Source organism: Muntiacus reevesi, chromosome 3, assembly GCF_963930625.1.
Source record: "Muntiacus reevesi chromosome 3, mMunRee1.1, whole genome shotgun sequence".
In the NCBI taxonomy this organism is placed as follows: domain Eukaryota; kingdom Metazoa; phylum Chordata; class Mammalia; order Artiodactyla; family Cervidae; genus Muntiacus; species Muntiacus reevesi.
In genome coordinates this window covers 65455823-65469771 of record NC_089251.1, presented here as the reverse complement: position 1 = coordinate 65469771, position 13949 = coordinate 65455823, and the positions used below count along the sequence as shown (strand labels likewise).

Sequence of the window (13949 nt, the reverse complement as noted above, 5' to 3'; positions counted from 1 at the left end):
CAAGGGTTAATTTCTCAAAGTATCTGAACATATAAGTTTAAACTAAAAGTAAAAACTGTTGAAATTAAAGAAGGAAGAAGGAGGTTTTTCTGAATTATTTGTGAATTTAAGTAATCCCTGACCAAATTTTTTAGAAATACCTCATTAAACATTAAACATACTGCTATTGTCATTATGATGGTTTACCTTTTTAGGCAAATCTTAATGCCTAAAGAAAGGAAACAGCAATTAAATTTGTTAAACTCACCTCACACTGGTTATTTAGCTTGGTGGATGTGATGTCCAATTGTTGGTATTGTTCCTTTAACTTTGAAAATTCCGCTTCTAATCTTGTTTGTTCCAGTTTCGAATTATTTAGAAGACTTTTCAAGTTTTTATGGTCAGTTTGCAAAACTTCAGTCTCTTTTAAAAGCTGATTATATGTATGATTCAACCTATAATTGGAAATGATAGAAACAGATTCTCTTCATAGCTTTCATTATAATTTACACAATGTGAAACTGCTATAAATTGCATTTAGACATACTTAAAGAATAGAAAAGATTCTCTTGCCAGTGACTAAACTCATCTAGAATCAGTTCCAAGTCTGTAAAAACTAAATTTAAAAAATTTTAATCATTAATCAGAAAATATTTAGCTTAAAGGACAAAGGAGAAAATAACCAATCCAGTATTAATTAACCTAGAGAATTCAAAGATTCTATAATTCAACATGAAAAATAAAGAAAAATCAGATCAAACGAATAGCCAATCCAGTACGAGACATGGTAACCTATCAATCTATTGCCAGATTACTAAGATATACATACTAAAATCAAAATTCTAGTCATTGAGATTTCTGCAAATTATTCATAATTATGCAGTCCTTAATTACTAATGACAAATTTTGGATTTTTTAAAAAAATCAAACTATAGCCTTATCTGTCCTTTCTACTATTACATCTTTAGAACAAGGTCCACTGACCTCTAAGAGAGAGATCAGCAAATTCTTTCTGTAAAGGACCATAGAGTAATAAATACCTTAGGCTTTATGGGTTGCATACTATCTATAGCATGCTCTTCTTTTTTGTTCCCCATCACATTTTAAGGTGTTAAAAAGTGTTCTTTGTTTGGGAGCTGTACAAAGCAGGCTGCAGGCTAGATATGGCCTGCTAAGTTAGCTGTAGTTTACCAACCTTGATCTTATGGCATTAAGATCTGGAACTCATACAAGGCAGAGAAAGTCAAATAAAACAAACTTCTGCTCAGCAAGATATTTGCTCACAACTATCTAATAGTTTATTTCAACTCATTTCCTAAAGGATTTGAGTCCATTTATAATAATTATAAATAACAAAATAATACATTAAAAAAATAAGACTTGGTAAAAAAGTAAAATGGCAACACCAGAAACATCCAATAAAGACTCCATTAGCAGGCTGAATCCATGTATGAATGCATACCATGTGTGTGACAGCTGTGTAAACCTCACAGAGGCATACAGATGACTACTTAATGCTTTAAGGAGGGGGGATATAAAAAGCATATACAGTGTCCTCAATATCATCCCAAAGGCAGATACTAAAATCAGCTCTTGAAGAGAGTTTTTTTTACACTGTCCCTCAAAGCTGAGAACATTAACACTGAAATGCAATTCAGAGAACATAATTCCAAAGACACCAAGATAACCTAGTATGTGTAAGCAGCTTTCTTGTCTTGGCATTATCTAAGATTAAAACTTAGGTGATTTAGAGAAATTAATAAACTATTGTTCTTTAGATTAAGTCTCCACAAATATTTTATTTGTGAAAGAATTCTTCCAGGTTTTACTTAAAGCATTTTCTTTCCTGAGAACACAGGCATGAGTGCACAAAAGCTGGGTAAGAAAGCAAAGTACTGAGAGACAGAAAATACACTACTCAGGACCACTCTTCCCCTCCAAGACTGCATACTGGGTGAACTGCAATCAAGTTCATCAAGCTCAATTTCTTCTTATCAGTTAGGTTGAGTTCTTTCTCTGGAGACTCATCATTTATGTATACAATTAAGATTCTGGAAGGTCTCCTCAAGTTCACAAACTGTCCCAGTTTGGTTTGAATTCCAACAAGAAAAAAGGTTAGGTTCAAGATGGGATTTCCACAGTAAATGCATTCCCCAGTGTTCTACATGTAATAACAACAACTGTGTCCTTGTATCCTATAACTTGTCACAATTTGGTCTTCCATTGTTTATACTGTACAAATACATGCTCCTTGATTCTAGCTTGGTGTTAAGATTATTAAAGTTCAAATCCATCGGTACAGAATTTCTCTTTGTAACAACTGAATTTAAAACTACTGAGTATGAAAATGGCTCGAGAAGCTTAGGGATTTTTTTTTAATAAAAGAAACGAAACAGATGTTTAATTTTAAAAATAAACTGCAAAAAAATAAAATAAAATAAATAAACTGCATTAAATTCATAATAGGATAAATACTGAATGATCCCCATTTGAATTTTGTGTGCTTTTAGCACTTCCATTAGGGCAGTGTAAATACAGTAAACAAATGTTCAGATTGTTTAAATTTTTCAAAGGCTTCTAAAAATTTTTTGAAAATGTACCCTTATGTAGTAGGCTGATTACCAGTTAACAAGTTTTGATTTTGCCAAGGCTTCAAATTAAAAAATAATTGCCCCATGGTAATATGAGCCCAATAATACGTAAGACAGTTAAAAATAAGACTACAAAACCAGTTAGCTAGAAATGACAAGGCCGCTGGCTCATAGCAACTCTGAAAGACAAGAATTGTGATACCAAACTAGTAGAAAGAAAGATATAAAGAATCAGGTTTTGCTACATTCTGTCTCAATAAAGTATGCAAATGCAATCAACATACAGAAATTTTGTTATATATTGTGGCTTAAAAACTTAAGTAGTTGAATAAATCAAGAGAGAAACAATCAGAGAAAGTTCAGGACCCATGTTCTTGTCTGAATCACTCATATAACTAGCTAAATGATGCTGTTGGGTAATTTACGTATTACTCTGGGGTCTTTTTAAAAATTCTAAGTTATAGGTAATACTGCAAAGGGGCAACATACCTGTTGGATATAATGAATAAATACAAAATTATATATATACATATTTATTACCTATCATTTTCACCGCAAAGCTTCTTGAATTCTGCAGCTACAGTCTCATGGTTTTTGTTTTTAAGCAGCATTTTTTCTTGTTCTACTTTCAATGTTTTTTCCAAATCTTCCAACTGTCCTTTCTGTTTTAGTAACTGATTGTAACTGGAAAAAAAAAAAGTTACACATTTGGTTTGTAATATTTCCTCAGGGGAAAAAAAATTTAGAAATAATGGAAATGAGTTAATTTAATAAATATCACATAAAGCATGGAAGTTTATAAACACTTCCTATATAAATTATCTCAGATCTGTTTAACATGTAAAATTTATTACATTATTCAATTCAAATTGTTTTCTTAAATTGATTTTAAGGTAACAACACAAGAAAAGATTATAAATTACCGATCTTCAAGGTCTTTATGTTCCACCTCAAGATTTTTGTGGGCAGACTTTAGAGTTCCATGTTTAGCAATGAGAGTCTCATATTCTGAAGCCTGCCGTTCATGTAGAAGTTCCAGCTTTTCATGATCTTTGACCAGAGAATCATAGAGAGATTTCAGATCTTCTCGCTCTTTGATTACAGATTCATTTTCATTTTCTAAAGAAGACTGCTGGATTAGGAGTTGTGCATTCTGGTTCATAAGTGAGGTACTTTGGGAATTAAGGGTGGAATTTTCAACCTACAAGAATGTATACTGTATCAGACATCAGAAAAATAGTTTATTTATAATTCTTTTAAAATAAAAGAATGTTAACTTTAGGAAGCACTAAATAAATCACAGCAGATATATTCATATTACACTAAGAAAATTTGAATTTTAGAGCCCAAAAAGTAAGACTACCATTTAATTTTTATTTTTGGTAGGTGTTACATATTATGAAGTATGTATCATACATACTTTTTGAGTTGAATTATTTTAAATGAAGGTGATTAGCAACAATTCCATAAAAGTAAAAAATTTAAAATGCCAGTTTATCATTTTCTAGAAGTTGACAGTTGATAGAGCTGAAAAACTACTTGTGGAACTCAACTGGTAATTTTCTCAAGTCTAAATTAAACCAGGGCTTTCCAGGTGGCTCAGTGGCAAAGTATCCACCTGCCAACGTAAGAGATGCAGGAGACATGGGTTCAATCTCTGGGTTCAGTAGATCCTTTGGAAAAGGAAATGGCAACCCACTGCAGTATTCTTGCCTGGTAAATCCCATGGACAGAGGCGCCTGGTAGGCTACAGTCCATGGGGGGTCACAAGAGAGTCACACACGACTTAGCAACTGAACAACTAAATCAAACCAGTATTTATTTTCTTTTTCATTTGGAAAAGAGTTATAGAAAGAACTTTTGGATTCAGAGGGGGACAACTCCACTTTTTAAGAGGTTTCAGAGAGTTGTACTTTCCCCCACCTGGCTGCTCTATTTGAAAAGACGCTGGTAGTATTAATTGCAAGGTGGATCCTCTGAATTAAGGGTAAGTCTAAAGACAAAATTCTCATGCTGTTATTTTCCAATAACCTAACTGATATGTTGCAATAATACTTTAAAACAAGGGTTTCTACCTGATTAATTATAATTAACTTGTTGAAATGGGTGAAAGGCCATAAAGTCAATGTAAATAAAATTATTTTTATTTAATGAGTAAATTTATTACTTAGTTTAGATACTCTGACATTTTAAAAATGCTGATATCCAAAAATTTGGCATAGTACTATATAAAAATACTTTATCTTCAACTAATTGTTAAATTAAATTCACTCACTAAGAAACAATGTTATTTATGTCTATTCATCCTGATTTTAAAGCATAATTCAAGACTTTTGTTGCATATCCCCACAATATTACATTACAACCTGAAGCTTGGCATTCTGTGTTTGAAGAGTGGTATTCTGCTCCTGTAATGATACTGTCTGCCTCTGAAGTGCAAGAATCTGAGCCTGCAAATTATTGTTCTGTGTTTCAAGTTGCTTCAGTTGAGTTTTCAATGCTTGCTTCTCTGCTTGCAGTGTAGCATTCTGAATAAAGAAAATACATATTAAAAATAAATGCAGCATCAAACATATTTCTGTTTAACAGATACTAGAATGTTATACAAGAGTTCATTACCATGATAATCCAAAAAATCTCAACAACTTTAAAAGAGAAAAAGACAAAACATTTCCCCTGTAACCCAAATTGTAAAAAGATACTTAATCTAGGAAAGAAAGCATTACTATTGTGTCTGTGTTCTGCCTGTTTTATAATGTCCAAAGAACAACATATTCCATTATAAATGTATTTATTAACACAAAAAACTAGAATGAAATTGTCGGTTCTGTGATTTTTATGCTATTCAAAAGTGTCCAGAGCACATAGGGCTGTGTCTAGCCAAGAGACAGTGTACCTTTTTTTAATTCTGCAAAGTCAAATACCCATATACACATACACATATATGTAGTGGTCCCTGGGGTAGCATCAAAATTAAGTATTTTATAAACACAATTATTTAGAAGAGAAGCAGGAACAATCTTAACCATCTGTTTAAAAAAAAATTTAGTACATAATAGACCTAACAGATGTTACATATTTTTCTCCAGTGTTTTTTTTTTTCATGGTATAACACATTTACTACAACTATTTTAGCTATATGACTTCTGGAATGAATCCAAATAAAACATACTATTTTCAATCTTTCTAATATACAGGATCATATTTCAATTTTATAATTAAATGGTTGAATTACCATGCAAATCATTATATTTAAAATGTGATGTTTGTTATAAATATTATATTTTCATGATTATTTCTAAGTAAAAACTCATTTAAAAATGAGTATCAAAAAGTACAAAGAAAAAAAAAGTATAAAGAATCCTCTAGAAAATCAAAATAAAACTTGAATATACAAGGCCAGAATTTATATATAATTGCAACATGCAAAAAAGGTTACAGCTGAATCACAACAGATCATCTTTATCATTATTTTATATTAGTGGACAGTGACAACATTCACTTTATAGGCTTTCAAGTTATATATACTACATGTCACAGTATAAAAGTTAAATCATGATTTAACTGATATTATACTATAAAACCAAAGGTGAGAAAGAAAAATGCTTTAAAATGAATGAATGCATTGTACTTCTCTTTTGTTCATCTGATCACAAAGGGTAAAAAAAATTTACACTAGAAAAATAATATGGAATACTAACATATTTATGTACCATTCTGATATAACAAAAAGGTGCACCATTTTCCACTTATGTATGTGAGATATATAAGTATATTCACTTATACTGTTACAGTTCAGCTCTTCAGAAACCAAAATGTACAAGCTCTAACAAGTCTGGGTATCCTTAATAAGAAAAACTCCTACAGTCTATAATGAATAGAAGAGATAACTGAGAGTAGATAAGGTATCTCAGAACAAGAAAAGGATGAAGTTAAAAACATATGTACTAGCAAATCAGCAAAAATTACCAGTCTAATACAAGGTAGCCATCTTTATAAACCCATTATCTAAATGAGTGAAATATGTCAACCAGGTAATTTCTCCCCAATGGAAATTTATAGATGAAGTAAGTGGGAAAAGAGATTCATCTTATAGAATATAACACACCAAGTTTTCTGAAATGTAATTTTTAATCCAGGTGATTGAGATATATATATATATATGACTAAATAATGAAACATGAATTTTCATATGTAGCTGAAAAATACATTAAAAAGATATAAAATAGCTCACTAATAATTTAAAACACACAAATTAAAATATTTTCTCCTATCACTTAAATAGAAATTACAAGGTTGGTAATACTCAATGTCAATCTGGAATAACAGATATTCTATTAGTGGAACTGAAAATTCACTTTTTTGAAAGGCTTTTACAACAGTATCAATTAAAATTAAATACACACACAGAAATATCTCTATATATATGCTCTTTGGCCTATCAGTTCTACTGTCAGCAATTTACTACCCTAGGAACTTCCCTGGTGGTCCAGTGGTTAAGACTCTGTCAGCCCAATGTAGGGGGTGCATGTTCGATCCCTGGTTGGGGAACTAAGACCTCACAAGCTGTGCATCCAAAAAAGTTAGGGTTTCCAAGGTGGTGGCAGTGGTAAAGAACCCGCCTGCCAATGCAAGAGATATATTAAGAGACTCGGGTTTGATCCCTTGGTCCGGAAGATCCTCTGAAGGAGGGAATGGCAACCCCCTCCAGTATTCTTGCCTGGAGAATCCAACAGACAGAGGAGCCTGGAGGGCTGTAGTCCATAGGGTCGCAAAGTCAGACTCAGCTGAAGCAACTTAGCATGCAGAACATGTTAGGGCTTTCCAGGTGGAGCCAGTGGTAAAGAACCTGCCTGCCAATGTAGGAGACTTTAAGAGATGTGGATTCAATTCCTGGATCAGCAAGGGATTCCCCTGAACGAGGAAATGACAACCCACTCCAGTATTCGGCAGGATACGGTCCATAGGGTCGCAAAGAGTTGGACACAATAGAAGAAAATCAGGATGCAGAAACATGTTATAACATGGATTTTCATGGCGGCAAAATCTGAAAAATAACTTAAATGTCCACTGATGTGGAACTTATTTAAATAAATTATGGTACTATATACACAATGGAATAATATGTGGTCATTAAATAAAATGATATAGCTATATGATATGTGCTAAAATAGATCTAAGATAAAATAATTGAAAAATGGAAATAAGGTCTCAAAAATGTAAATATGTAAAAGAAATAAAACTATAAACAGATAACTCACAAACATTTTTCTGGAAATATAAAACAGTTTTCAGTGACTATTTTTGGATGAAAAAGTAGAAATCAGTAGTGTAAGAGATTAACTTCTGTCTTCATGGCTTAGTTTTCAATAAACAAATTAGAAAACAATAAAACCAAAGTTGGCTTAAAGCTCAACATTCAGAAAACTAAAATCACGGCATCTGGTCCCATCACTTCATGGCAAATAGACAGGGAAACAGTGGAAGACTTTCTTTCTTTCTCCAAAATCACTGCAGATGGTGACTGCAGCCATGAAATTAAAAGACGCTTACTCCTTGGAAGGAAAGTTATGACCAATCTAGACAGCATATTAAAAAGCAGAGACATTACTTTGTCCACAAAGGTCCATCTCGTCAAGGCTATGGTTTTTCCAGTAGTTATGTATGGATGTGAAAGTTGAACTATAAAGAAAGCTGAGTGCAGAAAAATTGAAGCTTTTGAACTGTCGTGTTGGAGAAGACTCTTGAGAGTCCCTTGGACTGCAAGGAGATCCAACCAGTCCATCCTAAAGGAGATCAGTCCTGAGTGTTCATTGGAAGGACTGATGTTGAAGCTGAAACTCCAATCCTTTGGCCACCTGATAAGAAGAGCTGACTCATTGGAAAAGACCCTGATGCTGGGAAAGATTGAGGGCAGGAGGAGAAGGGGATGACAGAGGATGAGATGGTTGGATGGCATCACCGACTCCATGGACATGAGTTTGAGTAAATTCTGAGAGTTGGTGATGGACAGGGAGGCCTGGCGTGCTGTGGGCCATGGGGTCGTGAAGAGTCGGACACAACTGAGTGACTGAACTGAACCACAAATCTTTTACTTGTTAGCACATTACGTTCTTTAGGCTCACTTATCTTTGAAAAATAAATGGTTGCTGAATTATTTTCTACAGTAAATATTTAATAAACTCACTCAGTGCATATTTATTAAGAATCTGCTATCTACCAAGCATTGTTTTACACAGAGAAGGCACAGTGATGTAAAAGAAAGACAAGTTACCTGCTTTCAGGGAGCTTTTTTTATAGTAGTCAAATAGTAAATCAATGAATAAAAAAAATTAATTGGTAAAAAGTTCCATGAAGAAACTAAGGAAGGCAGTGGTGTGAAAGTAAATGGTTTTAGGTTGGGGACAACTGCTTCAGTGGAGAAGGGGTCAGGAAAAACCCCCTATAGATGACATGTGATGTGAGACCTGAATGTTGACAGAAGCCTGTCACGTGTTCCAGCTAGGGCAAGCAAACAGAAAGGCCCTGAAAGAGGAATAAACAGAAAACATCAATATGACTAGAATTAATTTGCTTATTAAGTGCCAGTCACTGTTCTGTTTTCCACATATTAACAGATACTAATATTATCCTCAGATTAATAAACAAGGTAGGTAGAAGACTAATATGGTATAAGGCCAGAGATACAGGCAGGGCAATGTCAAATAGGATCTTATGGATATAGTAAAAAGTATGGAAGTGAAAGAGAAAGTGTTAGTTCATTTGTGTCCAACTTCGCGATCCCATGGACTGTGTGTAGCCTGCCAGGCTCCTCTGTCCATGGAGTTGGTAGTCATTCCCTTCCCCAGGGGATCTTCCCGACCCAGGGATTGAACTGAGTCTCCTGCACTGCAGGCCTATTCTTTACCTCTGAGTCACCAGGGATTTCATCATTAACAAAATGGGAAACCACTGAAGATTTTAAGCAGGAAAATGACATGACCTGGATTATGTTTTAAAAATAACTCTAGGGTTTCCTTGGTGGTCCAGTGGTTAAAAGTCCACCTTGCAACGGAGGGGACACTGGTTTGATCCCTGGTTTGGGAAGTTCCCACACGCCACGGGGCAACTAAGTCCAAGAGCTGCAGCTACTAAGGCCACGTGCAGCAACTACTGAAGCCTGCAAGCCCTGGAGCCCATGCTCCACAAGAGACGCCACTGCAGTGAGAAGCCCACATACCGCATCTAGAGAGCAGCTCCCACTTTGCAACTAGAGAAAGTCCATGAGCAGCAACAAAGATCCAGTGCAGCCAAAAATATATAAATAAAAAACCTCACAAATTATTAAAAGAACTCTAAGTTACTACACTGAGAATGGGGCAGTTTGGGTGAGAAGTGAAAGGGGCAGGCCGGTTAGGATGACACTTCTAACAGTTCAGATGAGGCATAAGGGTAACTTAAGCTACAGTGTTAGCACCAGAGACAGAGAAATACATGAGCTTGCATTCTATTTACATGACAGAGTTGACAAAGCTTGCTGATGGGCTTACATGACAATGACGAAGAAAAGAATATTAAGTTGTTCTTGTCTTAATACTATAAAACAAACTGATCAAGAAAGTATAAAATGAACAAAATTACAAAACCAGATTAGTTTTATATATTAGTGTTATATATTCAGTGATCCTTTACTTCTAAAAAACTTTATTCCTTCTAAAATACTTACATTCCTTTCAACTTCAATTAATCTGTCTTTAACTTTCAGAAGCTCTCTAGTTGTTTCTTGACTTTCTCGCTCCCATTTGTTGTCTTCACCAGCAGCTGGAGGAGAGCTCTGAACCATTCTTTCCTCATCTTGTCTTTGTTTGAGAGCCTCATAATTCTTTTTCACCTAAAATTTTATTTTAAAATATCTTTTAAAATTGAAGTATAGTTGGTTTATAATATTGTTTTCATTTATTTAAAAAGGGAGAAAACATATCACCAAGATTATATTTATCATAATTAAACTCCACAACAGTCTGGTGAATGTGAGAGACAGTTTATTTAAAAATATAATAATATATACAATTACCATTATTATCATGATTATAATTTATGCATTGTAAAGTGCAAATGTTTTCCTCTAGAAATATTAATATACCCTGCATAAGTGCCATGTTGCGATTATTTTGTAATTTCAGATCCTGTTGCTTATGATGAAAATATCACTGAAGAATAATAGATGAATACAGACTTGTTGTTAAGTACTAACAATTGTTTTTAGAGCTATTTATAATTGGTTTAGAGATTTCAGAGACCCCCATGTTAAGAACAAAAACTTGACACATGTATTAATTCCCCTTAAAAAGAAAACTGAAGCTCAGGAAGTATCTATTTATGTATGGTCTTTTAAAAAGGATTATGTTGCCCAGAATGACCTGTTACTAAATAAATGACTTCTTTATACAGATACTGACCCACATAAAATTACTATTATTCAATTTATAAGGAGTGAGCAATCCAAGGATGTATCTTATCCAGGGGTTTTCTGGTAAGAGTATAACCAAATCCTACTTTAACAGAGCAAACTCAAAACTAACAATTTGGTCATCATCCAAAATTAATGATTAACTAAATTGCTCTCTTCAATTTAAATTACTGTTATACTGAATTACTAGTTTTTCCTAGGAAATGATTATCATAAATTTCTAACTTAAACCCAAACTTTCCATAAGACAAGGATACAGATCTTTAAAATAATTCAATGTCTAATGCAACCTCAAGAAAGTTTTTTGGCTCAAACTTTGCTATTACTATGGAGTTAGACAATGATGTGAGATTATAGAAAATAAGATGCCAAGACAGAGTGTCACTTAAATCTTGGCAAATGATCAAACAGATGTTCTGAGATCCTGATTTTCCACTTTTTAAAAAAATACTTTCTGACACCCTAAATAATATAGATGGATAACATAATTTCCAGTCTATTTTATATTAATTTCTCACAGGCTCTTTTTTCAAGGCTTGTAAGAGCTATGGACAAATGTCATTATTAAGAAGGGGACATGAGAATAAAACTCAGAACTTCTCATTTTCAGTCCACTCTTCTGTAAGTTTCAAAAATGGTCCTTTAGTATATATCATTAATGAAAATAGTTAATTTATGTTCATATTGAAAATGACATTTTCCATCAGGGTTTTTCAGAGGCAGTGTACAGGTGGGTGTTGCCTTCTTATCTAATTTATTTAAATAAATTAAATGTCTTTTAATTGGGATGTACAGGCCATTTACATTTAATGTGATGACTGACATGGTTTGGTTTAAAATTGCTATGTTGCTATTTATTTTCCATTTGTCCAATCTGTAGTTTGTTCTTTTTTCTTTTTCTGCCTTTGTTTGGATTTTTTTATTCTATGTAATCTCCTTTGCTGGCATTTTAGTTTTATTTCTTTGTCATACTATTTTAGTGGTTACTTTATACTTATTACTCATATTTAGCTTTCATAGCCTATTTTAACCTATGAAAAAACTAGAACGGTATAATTAATCAATCATATATTAAAAACTAAAACAGCATAATTTCAGTTGAATGCATGTTTATGGCAGAAAACTAGTCCAATAATAATAATTTGGAAATCTTGCACTTCCAAATGGCTGAAAGTGGAAGACAATCTCTAACTTTTAGACTTGAAACACATCATATACCAACCCATGCTCAAACCCATTATTTTCTGGCTTAGTAGCTTCATGAAATTGACTTTATTTGCAATATAGTGATACTGCATAAAGGGTAAAAATTCAGAAAAAGAGAGATGATTAATCAAATGTGGTAACAAGTTTTACTTTATTTTTTTGGACAACACTTTATGCTGACTAAACAAAGTTCTAAAATTTCTTCTGTAACAAAAAACGTTCTGTGTTCATGTCTGAGACAAACACCAGCAATGATGGTAAGAGCAAATGAGGAACCAGTCCTTTTCCTCTCCTGTATGAGAAATTAATCTTTGGGTAACTTTCTCTGGAAACCTGATAAAACTACAATGTTCCATGTTACCAGTCAAGAAAAATGACTTCTGATTGGTAAATTGTATTTGTACTACAAGAACTATAAATACCTAATAAGAAGCTACATCTTTGGACTTCTCTGAGTGTAGGAACTCTTAAATCTTAAGACTGTGAAGATCTTAAATCCAAGCATTTGGAGATGTTGCAAGAGATGATGACTGGTATTAAGCATGACATCCCAAAGCCAGAGCAACTTTCACACATGCTCAATGTGAATCTTGTCTTCTTGCATCTGAACTATCATCTAGTGAGAAGATGACTCTCAGACAAATATGTGAAGAGGGACACCAGATTGTGCCCTACTATTAGCTTATACTTCCTATAGTGCTCTGAACAGTTCTAAATGTGGCCTATAATAAGCTTGTCAGCCTGAATGTTTGGTTGACTGTAAAACCACTCCAGGTATGACTACAGAGCTAATAAAAGGGAGTAAAAGGCAGAACATGATTCTACCAATCTACCAAATACTAACCCTATAGAATGGACAAGTCCTTTCAATTTCAATTCATTCACATAGGGAAAACAGACAGTAGTCCCTACCTCACATATTTCACGGGATAATTCCAAGTAACACAATAAAAATATTTAGAAAAGACCTCAAGTTTTTGAGATCAAGGGCTCTCTTATATCACACATACTGCTTCCCTTTACTTGCTACCCCCACACCCATATTTTTTTTTTAATCAAACTTTTACCTGGATTCTCAATAGGAAAAGAGTGACAGTGAAGTGTCAAAATCACATTGAGAGCTTTTCCCAATGAAATAAGTCTGCCTCTTCCCCATTCCACTCTCACAATTCCAATATGTGTCTTCGTACATATTGAGGCACATTCATACACAAACCAAAATAAGATTGAATAAATTATAGTGTATAGACAAAATAGTTTGTTATAAACTACATAACAAAGATCTGTTTAAGAATAATCTCAAGTTTAAGAAAAAGATATAGACAAACAGTAATAAAAATTTGTGTTTCATTTTCTAATTTATACTTTTCTGTCCAAATATATGACAGGGAATTCCCTGGCAGTACAGTGGTTAGGACTCGGTGCTTTCACTGCTGGGTCCCAGGTTCAATCCCTGGTCAGTGAACTAAGATCCCACAAGCTGAGCAGTGCAAAAAAGAGAAAAAGTTGACAATCAAAATTCTTTCCAAGAAAATCACTTACTGTTTTTAGTTCTTGGCGCAACTGCTGGTTGTAATTTGTGGACTCTTCTAGTCGAGCTTCTAAAGCAGCAATTTTTTCTTCTTTTATTTCAAGGGACTTCTTTAGAGTAGATTCTAATTTCGATTCCAAAAGTTTATATCTATTATCCAAGTATAAAAAGAATATAGTTCATTACTGGAGGT

The 13949-nt window shown here is 33.5% G+C and overlaps 1 protein-coding gene across 6 annotated transcripts in view; it reads right to left on the bottom strand.

Annotated features, from left to right (window-relative positions):
- The window catches only part of CCDC88A (coiled-coil domain containing 88A), a 111513-nt gene that overhangs the window by 23641 nt on the left and 73923 nt on the right, over positions 1 to 13949 (bottom strand). For all 6 annotated transcript variants that reach the window (XM_065929260.1, XM_065929261.1, XM_065929264.1 and 3 more), the window contains exons 17-22: positions 13768 to 13906; positions 10276 to 10440; positions 4937 to 5098; positions 3494 to 3771; positions 3111 to 3254; positions 248 to 434 (exon numbers count right to left, since the gene is read on the bottom strand). In XM_065929260.1, the coding sequence (XP_065785332.1) occupies positions 248 to 434; positions 3111 to 3254; positions 3494 to 3771; positions 4937 to 5098; positions 10276 to 10440; positions 13768 to 13906 (1075 nt within the window). The remainder of the gene's footprint in view (positions 1 to 247; positions 435 to 3110; positions 3255 to 3493; positions 3772 to 4936; positions 5099 to 10275; positions 10441 to 13767; positions 13907 to 13949) is intronic.